General features: G+C 49.1%; 1 protein-coding gene across 1 annotated transcript; it reads left to right on the plus strand.

Annotated features, from left to right (window-relative positions):
• The first annotated feature begins 460 nt into the window (after positions 1-460).
• On the plus strand, positions 461-3046 carry marcksl1b (MARCKS-like 1b). The gene is made up of 2 exons (XM_063035446.1): positions 461-619; positions 1553-3046. Exons 1-2 carry the CDS (start codon positions 563-565, stop codon positions 2126-2128), a joined length of 633 nt encoding a protein of 210 aa, XP_062891516.1. The 5' UTR covers positions 461-562; the 3' UTR covers positions 2129-3046.
• Positions 3047-10886: the final 7840 nt, after the last annotated feature.

Consider the following 10886-nt stretch of genomic DNA (forward strand, 5'->3'; position numbering starts at 1 on the left):
GGTGTAACTGAGAGTCATCGGCCGGCCTGGCCGTAAACACCATGTCTTCGCCCAGCTCTCAATTCCCTCAGGAATTCCCCCTCCCCTTTTCCTACCCTCCTCCCCTCCGTTTCTCGCCACCCCCACCTCCACCCCGGAGCCCATCACTGTCTGAGCCGGGACACCACGCCTTCTCCTGGGTCGGCGGGTGCGGACACGCTGGCTGGGCTCTGGGATCGGACTGTGCTTTCCCTGCCCACGGGCTGAGGCCGTTCATCGGTCAATCCCAGCCTAACCCCCGACGTGGCGAGAGGTTGGGGTGGCTGTTGTATCCGAAACCCGGGTTTACGAGCCTGTAACCCGGGGGATTGAACCCGCCCGAGGAAGGGGGTCCGGCCCATTGTTCACCGCTGGTCCCGCCCCCACGGTGCCGATTGGCCGCGCTCGCTCCGCCCGCTGCCGCTTATGAGGCGGACGTACGGGCGCGGCCGGAGCTCAGTGCGGAGCGGAGCTGCGAGGCAAGGTGCGGCCGCTCGCTCGCTCAGCCCGCTGTTCAGTGTCCGGAGCCCGGCCCGCCGCCACCATGGGAAGCACACTCGCTAAACCCAAAGCCCAGGAGCCTGGCAAGTCCAGCGGACAGGTATGTATCCCGTTAACAGCCTGCAGACCCTGCGCTCCACACCGGCGGGGGGAGTGGGACCGCTATTCGCCCGCAACCCCAGCTTTACTCCCACAGGGACCCGGTCCCGGTCCCGGCTCCGTCCGCCAAAGGTGGAGAGACGGGACAATACATTGTGAGTTAAGCGCACGATTGCGGACGGTTTGCGGGGTGTCGGTAATGCAAGCCCCTGAAGATGCGATGTGAGCGGGTTTGGGGGAGCTGAGTCCCCGCTCCCCTGTTGTCTGGGATGGAACTGATTTCCTCCCCCCCCCACCCCCACCCCCACCCCCCTACCATCCCTCGTCCTGGCTGCGGGTCTCTGGGGTCGCTTTGTGCGACTGGCCGTGGTCTTTGCGGAATCGCGACCGTGTGCTCAAACAATGCACACCCCACACCCACCCGACTGTCGGATTTTAAACCGGTCTCGATGGAAGGTTACCCGACTCGATGACCCATCGTTCAGCCCCCCACGCCCCGGCCCGCCCCTGCACCCCCCTCCCCAAGCTCCGGGCTGCGGGACCCGCTTCTGCCCCGATTTTTTTTTACTTTTGTTCTGCCGGAGAGCCGCTCATTCGAAGCGCGAGAGCGCCGCCTGGCCGCGGAGAGCGGGGCCGCCCCCCACCCCTCCCCGGGTTTGGGGGCAGACGGATCTGGGCTTCGTACCCACACCTTGGGCAGCCACCGCGAATCCTTGCCTCCCGTCCAGCGCACTTTACCGGGATTTGGGGAGAGATGCAGGGAACCGCATCCCCAAACCCTCCGATTTGCCGGCCCTTCGGTGTGCCGGAGGCCGGCTGCTGCACCTGTTGCCCGGGCTGTGCGGGGAGCGGGGCGGCGGGGTGGTGGGGATTCTCGCCCGCTGCGCTCTCGCGCTCTCACGCTCCGCTAATGTGCTGCCGCGTGCCGTTGCAGGAGAACGGGCACGTTAAAACGAACGGGGACGTATCTCCGACGAAGGCGGATGGCGAGGTGGCCTCGGCTACTCCCGGAGAAGGCAGTGCCGCTGCCGAGCCGGTGAACGAAGCGGCTGAGGGTTCGGGCGATGCCATCGAGCCGGCGCCGCCCGCCGAAGGGGAGGCTGCCAAGTCGGAGCACACGGAGACTCCCAAAAAGAAGAAGAAAAAGACGCTGTCGTTCAAGTCGTTTAAACTGGGTAAAATGACCTTTAAGAAAACAAAGAAAGGCGAGTCAGCTGAAGGCAGCCCGACCGAGGAAAAGACTGACGCCAAACCAGCCGAGGATGCTAACGCGGCCAGCGGGAAGGTGAAGGAGCCGGTCGCCGGCGAGGTTCAGGACGAGGGGCATGCGGGGCAGGAAACCAAAACTAACAGCGAGGCTCCGAGTACAGAGGCAGCCCCAGCCAAGGAGGAGCAGGCCGAGAGGTCAGGGGAAGCCGACAAGCAGGAGGCAACGGAGGAGACCACGAAAGCGGCGGCGGCGGAGAGCGAGGCGCCCAGCAGCTCCACGGCCGAGCAAAAGGAAGAGTGAAGCAGAATTGTTTACAAACTGTGATCTGCCACGTTGCCCACTCCCTAAACCAATTGCCCCTTAAAGCTGTGGGCTACCCCACCACCCACACCTCCTGTTGATAGATCTGTTCGTATTGTCTCAGTATTACTTTATGTTTTGCCTTTTCCGACACTGGCTTGTCTAACACGCATCTTCCTGGGAACAGCTTGGGTGCAATAAATATCCCCTTTTCCCTCCGTTTTTGGGATTTTAGTACCACATCTAATGAAGAAAGCCAGGAGGAGTTGCCTCTATTCCTTCCACTGTCTACACGTGGGATCGTCCTGTGATCTGTGAACTCTGGCATCTAACTGGACCTGCATTTAACTGACGCCCCAGAGTGTCCTCTCCTGCCAGGTCATTCCTCCCCGTTACTGATTTCAGACATTTCGTGCTTTTTTTAGGGGGAAAAAAACTGCAGTTTTTTTTTGATTGAAGCTCCTAGTTTGTAGTTTTAAGTCTGGACTACAACACTGTCAAAAATTAAGCATTCAGTGTACCTGTTGGTTTTTATTCTGAGGGGAGGAGGTGCAAAAACTTTAAATGTGATGGGTTTTTTTTGCTGTTTCGTCCTGTAAATAAAACTTTGGCCAAATTGATTTGCAATTTTTTATTGCTAACTTTTAAGGTGGTTTGACTATTGTAACATTTTAAAAGGGAAAATAAACTTCACCTGTGGACTGTTCTCAAGTGTATCTCTGTCCCGGAGCTGAGTGTGCACTGTAAGCATCTTCCCCGGGCTGCACTTGCAGAAATCTTACAGGAAATGTACGAACATCATGTAGTCAATTTTTACTGAATTTTTGTTAAATAGATTTCCTCTGTTTCATTGTCTCTTTCAACAGTGTAGTAATTGTACAGTTTTAGTCTTATTATCAATAAACTAGATGGAAATTATTGACAATGATTGGATTCTCTTCATAGCTAAAAGGGCACTTGCTGAATTGTTTAGTGAAAGTTTGGTGGCACAGATCAATAAGTCCTGACTTCCCTTGTGGCATTCCCTTGTGCTGCTGCTGGTTTGATGGGTTCTCTTACAACTGGAATACACTTACAGGAACGAAGAGCTTCCAGCTGATGATCCTGGAAATGTGCAGATAGTCTCTCGTACTTTTGCTACATTTCCTTATGGCAAAATTGCTGGATAAAACCTCGAGAAGGATGCCGTTTTACTGGTGAACTGCCATCTTGTAACTAGAGTGAGAGGACATGTTCCATCACCAATTGCGCTTTGACCTGCCTATGATGTGATTCCCAGACCAAGGACTGAACTGCTGCTAATCTGCATTGAAATGAGTTGTATAGAACCTCGCCTACAATGGAGATAATTCTTCCCTCATCAGATTGGTGACATCTTAGTGTCTGCGATTGATTCCGATTATGTAACTAACCTCTGAAGAGAGCACCCTTTTTCTTCTTGTTCAGAGAAGTGAACTATTTAAAGAGTGGAAGATTCCTACACCATGCCTATATCATCTCTGGCTGATGTGATGTCAGCAAGAACTCGATTCACCATCTGAACGACTTTGGAGTGACTGGTTTCTGGTCACTAGTCAAGTAGAGGTGGCAAGGGGCCATTTTAGGATGGACCAGAGGCATTGCTGGACCGTGTTTTGTCTGCCAGAGGACTGCAGTAGGTCAAAGTGATGGACTTGGCTCCTTTCTTCCACAGTTTCCTACAGCTGATGACCATTGGATTGGGTAGTTACAACTGGCAAGGTGGAAGAAATGTTAATGGCTGTTGGTGTTCAAAGTGAAATTTGTTTTCAAAGTTATGTATGCTACCATATACTACCTAGAGATTGATTTTCTTGTGGGTATTTACAGGAAAATAAATACGATGGAATCTATGAAAAAAACCATACCCAAAGGCAAACAACAATTGTAAGAAAAACAAAATTTTAAAAAATTACTGAGAACCTAAGTTGTAGAGTCCGGAGGCTGTGGAATCAATTCCGGGTTAAGGTGAGTGAAACTATCCAGGAGCCTGATACAGAACCTGCGTCAGTAAAACAGCTCCTTCTCCACGGAAATCGATTTGATGCTGTAGGGGTCAGCTGCTCAATGTAATTCAGTAAGTGGACGTGGGGTGGGGAGGAGAGGGTCGGCGCACATTTCACCCAGTGCTGGCGGGTGGCTGGATTTAGGACAATCGCCCTCCAGTACTGAGCTGCCCAAAGACCACCGAGATATTTTCTCCACGGCCACTGACCCCCGTTTACAGCAGCCCCCGTTTTAATTCCGAGAATTAAATCCCAATTGACAAGAACAATGTCCATTATGGTCACCTTTAACGCCACACAGAATCTGCAGACCCTGTTTCGCCCTGCGCGGTGACACCGGGCCGCCTCAGGTCGCTGGAGCCTCTCGCAATGGAACCGAGGAAAACTGCCTTTAAACGGCACAATACAGCTGAAATGCAAAAGGGGGGAAAACACGGGGTAATCTGTTCACAGTGAGATCCCACGGTACGGAATACAGGTGCTGTCCAGGTAACCAGTGATGGTGATTGAGGAGAACGGCCCAAGTAACCAGGGAATATTCCAATGGGGAGAGGTTCTCCGTACTGCCGCTCCCTTAGTCACACATGGAAATGTAATCTGACCCAGCTGCTCTCCTGCAAGCTGTCACGTCCCCCTGGGCATCTTGTCCAGGTTTTGTAAATGCACTCCGAGCTAACAGCTGGGGAAATTGCTGCATCTCCCCCAGCCGCTGTTTGAGCCTGTCGCGCCGCCTGGGGCTGCCACGGGCTCGGTGAAGGACATCACCTTACCCCAGCGGTTGGAGCAACAAGGAACATGTCGCTTGCCTGGAGTAAAGGAGGGGGGAAGGGATAAATAACAGCATCCACGCGAAAAAAAGGTCCCCACGAATTAAACGATTCTACCGTGAACAGATTTCCAATGCCTGGCGATGCGTTTTTCTCCCGGGAGACGGAGCCTGGCGTGCTGAGGGGAGGTCGAGTCGCAGACCCTTGGAATTTTTTTGGCAATTGGATGGAGTTTCCACAGAATCATTATTTTACGCTTACCTGGGGAAGTCGATTTGTCACTTGTGTATTTGAGAGCCTGATACGTCGTCACAAGTCATCTTTCCACTGGAGGATTGATCCATACAAAATGCAATTTTGGAAGGAAGAAGTTCCCTAGTTACGAACTCCAACGAAAGCACTTTTGCTAGTCGCTCACCGTCCGCCATTCGATTGCGTTTACCAGTAGAACAATAACTGCCCTTCACAAAGCAGCTCCTTGGCGCTGAGTTTCTTCGCTTGCAGGTAATTCAGATCCTTAATCAGTTCCTAGAATTGATTTCTTATTGTCACACGCACCGGGGTACAGTGAAGAACTTGTCTTGCATATTGTTCATATAGATCAGATAATTCGCCGTGTGTTGAGGTGGAACGGGGTAAAACAACAAAAGAATGCGGAATAAAGTGTAACAGCGAGAGAGGGTGTGCGATGCAGGTAGGTAAACGATCAGGTGCGCGGTCATAACGAGGTAGAGGCAGAGCGGACTGTAAACAAAATACTGGCATGTTGGCGACATAACAAAGAACGTTAGCTCGCTCACTTCGCACCTTCTATAGACACTGTGTTAATGTTTCCGCCAAACCATTTAACCTGCATTTAATTGTTTCATTCTGGGACAATGGACAGTTTGGGAAGCAACTCTAAAACGAAACAAAATCACGAAGCAACAAAATGCTGGAGGAATTCAAATGGTGGTCTGCAGCGCCCTCACGCGTTCAGAAGCAGCACTTCAACGTTATTTTCGGGAGGGAACCTGATTTGCAGTCACTAACCGCACTACCTTTATTGTACATCTCACACAAGTATTGTCTAACAAAACCATTTTTGCAGTGTGCTTGGGCATTGAGTTTAGGCAACTGAATACGAATGCTAAAAAAAACTTAAATATAATAAGCTTAAGAGGGAAATCGGGAGATCAAAGAGGGGACGAGATGGATTTGGAATGTAAGGTTAAAGATAATTCCAAGAGGTTGTATTAACAGTAAAAGGGAGAGATCAGGTCCTTTTAAAGATCATCAGGGCTGTCTATATGTGGATCCACAGGAGAAGGCTGCAATTTTCAATGTCTGTTTCTTAGTGGTGTTTACTGAGTGTAGAAGCCAATCAAATGAGGGTAGGAAGTAGTGAGGTCTTGGAACAAGATAGAGAGCATAGTGACAAATGGAATGACAGTGTGGGACTGTAGCTGCAGCAAGACAGATCACAGACCACTCCACCGGGTGCTTAGGACAGCTCAGCACATCATTAGGACCCAACTACCGTACCTGGAGACAATCTCCAACTCTCAATCCTTGCACCAATAAAGACCCATTCCATTCCAGACACTGAATGTTCAATCTCCTGCCATCTGGTAGGAGATACAGAAATGCCCTAGCCAAGACAGTAAGACTGAAAAGCAGCTTCTCTCCGAGGGCCATTGTGGAGTTGAATAACCCTACACCTGAATTGCCAATGACCTTTTGAGTGGTATGGACTATCAAAGACACCTGTATGGAAAAATGAGATTTTAAAAAAAATCAGCTGTGTGTACCAGATGCATTGTAAATATCTGTTTTTGTTCAGACTCTCATCTTGAGCTTACTGACGGACAAGGTCGATTATCACCTGGATAGTCAACACCTGATCAGGAATAGTCAGCATGGTTTTGTGGGTTGGAGATCATGTCTGACGAATATCTTGGGAGTTTTTTTTGAAAAGTAACTAAGAGGGTGGATGAAGGTAGAGTAGTAGATGTTGTCTAGACAGACTTTATCAAGGTCCTGCATAGCACACTCATTTGGAAGATTGTCACATGGGATTCAGCGGGGAGCAGTGAGGTGGATTGAGAACTGGCTCGATAATGGGAAGCAGATGGTGATCGCTGAAGGTCTGTTTCCTTAGTGGGGTGCCCCAGGGGTCAGTATTGGGACCTCTGTACTCATTATGTAGATCATTTAGATGAGAATGTAAATGGAACAATTAGTAAGTTTGCAGATGATGCTAGTGAAGAAGATACACAAAATGCTGGAGGAACTCAGCAGGTCAGGCAGCATCTATGGAGAGAATTGAGCCCATTGACATTTCGGGCTGAGACCCTTCATCAGGACTGGAAAGGAAGGGGGAAGAAGGCCCCTGGCCTGCTGAGTTCCTAATTTTTTGTATTACTCTGGATTTCCAAAATCTCTTGTGTACACTTCATTAGGAGTTTGAGAACATTTGGTGTGTCACAAAAGATTCTGGCAAAGTTTTACAGATGTACAGTGGACATTTATTATGGAGGCTCCAATGGAGCGAATGGCAAAGCGTTGTAGATTCAGGCAGCACCATTTCACGCACAGCCCTCTCACCATCAATTGCAGGGAGTGGTCCACTCGTTGGCTGTCAGCTTCTGCCAATGATCTTTGCGTCATCAATGAGGACGGGAGAGGTTCCGGAGGATTGGAGGGTTGCGGATGTTGCTCCCTTATTCAAGAAAGGGAGTAGAGGTAGCCCAGGAAATTATAGACCAGTGAGTCTTACTTCAGTGGTTGGCAAGTTGATGGAGAAGATCCTGAAAGGCAGGATTTATGAACATTTGGAAAGGCATAATATGATTAGGAATAGTCAGCATGGCTTTGTCAAGGGCAGGTCATGCCTTACAAGCCTAATTGAATTTTTTGAGGATGTGACTAAACACATTGATGAAGGTAGAGCTGTAGATGTAGTGTATATGGATTTCAGCAAGGCATTTGATAAGGTACCCCATGCAAGGCTTATTGAGAAAGTAAGGAGGCATGGGATCCAAGGGAACAATGCTTTGTCGATCCAGAACTGGCTTGCCCACAGAGGCAAAGAGTGGTTGTAGATGGGTCATATTCTGCATGGAGGTCGGTGACCAGTGGAGTGCCTCAGGGATCTGCTCTGGGACCCTTACTCTTTGTGATTTTTATAAATGACCTGGATGAGGAAGTGGAGGGATGGGTTAGTAAATTTGCTGATGACAAAGGTTGGGGGTGTTGTGGATAGTGTGGAGGGCTGTCAGAGGTTACAGCAGGACATTGATAGGATGCAAAATTGGGCTGAGAAGTGGTAGATGGAGTTCAACCCAGTTAAGTGTGAGGTGGTTCTTGGTAGGTCAAATATGATGGCAGAATATAGTATTAATGGTAAGACTCTTGGCAGTGTGGAGGATCAGAGGGATCTTGGGGTCCGAGTCCATAGGACACTCAAAGCTGCTGCGCAGGTTGACTCTGTGGTTAAGAAGGCATACGGTGCATTGGCCTTCATCAATCGTGGGATTGAGTTTAAGAGCCAAGAGGTAATGTTGCAGCTATATAGGACCCTGGTCAGACCCCACTTGGAGTACTGTGCTCAATTCTGGTTGCCTCACTACAGGAAGGATGTGGAAACCATAGAAAGGGTGCAGGGGAGATTTACAAGGATGTTGCCTGGATTGGGGAGCATACCTTATGAGAATAGGTTGAGTGAACTCGGCCTTTTCTCCTTGGAGCGATAGTGGATGAGAGGTGACCTGATAGAGGTGTATAAGATGATGAGAGGCATTGATCGTGTGGATAGTCAGAGGCTTTTCCCCAGGGCTGAAATGGCTAGCACGAGAGGGCATAGTTTTAAGGTGCTTGGAAGCAGGTATGGAGGAGATGTCAGGGGTAAGTTTTTTACGCAGAGAGTGGTGAGTGCGTGGAATGGGCTGCCGGCGGCGGTGGTGGAGGCGGAAACGATAGGGTCTTTTAAGAGATTCCTGGACAGGTACATGGAGCTTAGAAAAATAGAGGACTATGGGTAACCCTAGGTAATTCTAGGGTAGGGACATGTTCAGCACAGCTTTGTGGGCTGAAGAGCCTGTATTGTGCTGTAGGTTTTCCATGTTCTATGTTCTGGCATTAAAAGGCTTGTTCAGCACCAGAGTGAAGAAAAGGGCTGGAAAAATGGCTGCTGACTCCACCCACCCACCCTAGCACCAAATTGCCATCAGGGGGTCTCTGCAGGCCTGTCACCACCAGGACTACACACCTTCTCTGAAGATCCTTCCCTGTAGCATCCAGCTTCTCAACAAAACTCACTCAGGTGTGGCACCCTGACCGTCCCTGCACAACATCCATTCAGTGATCTTTCCTGTTCCGTAATTACTGAGTCTGTTCATACGTTCACATTTATTTCAGTTTGGTTATTGATGTTTGCACACGTGACTGTTCAGCCGATTGATCATGGATGTTTGCACTATTGTCTTGTAAATTGTTGGTTTGCTATTGCGTTCCCTGTTGTATTGTCCTGTGTTTTATGAGGGTGGTCTCTACACCGATTAATCCCTTTGTAGGGCTGATTCTTGACTGTCACTTTAATTCTCCATCTCAACTTCTCTGGCTGCAGATAGTGAGATCCTACCATCTGGAAATCTCTGGGATAAACACTGAATTCCCCACCATGTTCTTTCATTATTTGCCCTCATTTCTTTAAAATGCCTTGCTAATGACCAGTATCCATGTTCCTTATCTCCGGATCTGTCCTAACACATTTACAATGTAATCTTCTGTTTGATGACTGTATGCTGAGGGCCATTCTTACCCTTGGCCATTAGACTCTATGAATCAACCCATAGCTGGGGAAGTGATGCCCCCTCCTGTTAGATTGTTTGTGGTAACTTATTTTTTATTCTTGTTACTCTAATATTTATATCTGTGCACTTATAATGCTACTGTGACACTGTAATTTCCTTTGGGATGAATAAAGTATCTATCTATAAGATGTGGTCTGCTCTGCCATTTCATCATGGCTGATCCATTTCCCTCTCAGCCCCAATCTCCTGCCTTCTCCCCGTATCCCACCATGAACGATCAAGAATCTATCAACCTCTGCCTTGAAGAAACTCAACAACTCCGACTCCACAGCCTCCTGTGGCAACAAATTCCACAGATTCTCCACTCTCTGGCTAAGGAAATCCCTCCTCATCTCATTCTAAATGGACGTTCCTCTATTCTGAGGCTGTGTCCTCTTCAGCTCTCAGTCTGCCTCTGCCACAGGAAACATCATCTCCACATCCACTCTGTCGAGGCCTTCCAATGTTCAATAGATTTCAATGAGGTCCCCTCTTTCTGAATTCCGGTGAGTGCAAGCCCAGAGCCATCAAACACTCCTCCTATGACAAACCTTTCAATCCTGGAATCGACTTTATAAAGATTAGCTGTATTTGTCGCAAGTTGTAATGTGTAGGGTTAGTTTACTTGCCATCTTAAGTTGCTTCCGCAGTGCTGGTCATTGACTGACCCTTGGAGGGATGCAGCAGCTCTCCCTTCGGTCGCCTTGTGTCCAGTTCCAGGAACCTCAGGGGTGTAAGAATAGCAAATGCCAGAGACTTGCTGGTTTTCCCTTTGTCTCCAGGGGCTCCTTGTCACATTGAGGTTACAACCAGTGCTGAACCACCAGTGGGAAAGTATGCTGCAGATATAAGAGGGCCCACTCTCGCACATTTAGAAAGCTTCTGCTGGACGTTTTAGTTTTGTAGTTGTGTAAATTGGGGAGACTTGTTGAGTTTGAAGTGTTACTGATTGTTTAGTGTTGATGCTTTTGCAACAGAGTGGTATAGATAAGTACTTGTCTGGTTGAATGTTTTACTGTCTGTAAATAAATAGTTAAATGGTAATCAGTGTCTTCTATCTGACTGTAGCTGCGAAACTGCTTCCCTGTAACACACATACACCGGTACATGCAGAGAGGGGCACAGATAGAGTACT

The sequence above is a fragment of the Mobula hypostoma genome, chromosome 28 (assembly GCF_963921235.1).
Source record: "Mobula hypostoma chromosome 28, sMobHyp1.1, whole genome shotgun sequence".
In the NCBI taxonomy this organism is placed as follows: Eukaryota; Metazoa; Chordata; class Chondrichthyes; order Myliobatiformes; family Myliobatidae; genus Mobula; species Mobula hypostoma.

Coding starts and splice junctions, on each gene's coding strand:
- marcksl1b (XM_063035446.1), top strand. CDS start 563: ATGGGAAGCACACTCGCTAAACCCAAAGCCCAGGAGCCTGGCAAGTCC. Junction 620..1,552: donor CTGGCAAGTCCAGCGGACAG/GTATGTATCCCG, acceptor GTGCCGTTGCAG/GAGAACGGGCACGTTAAAAC.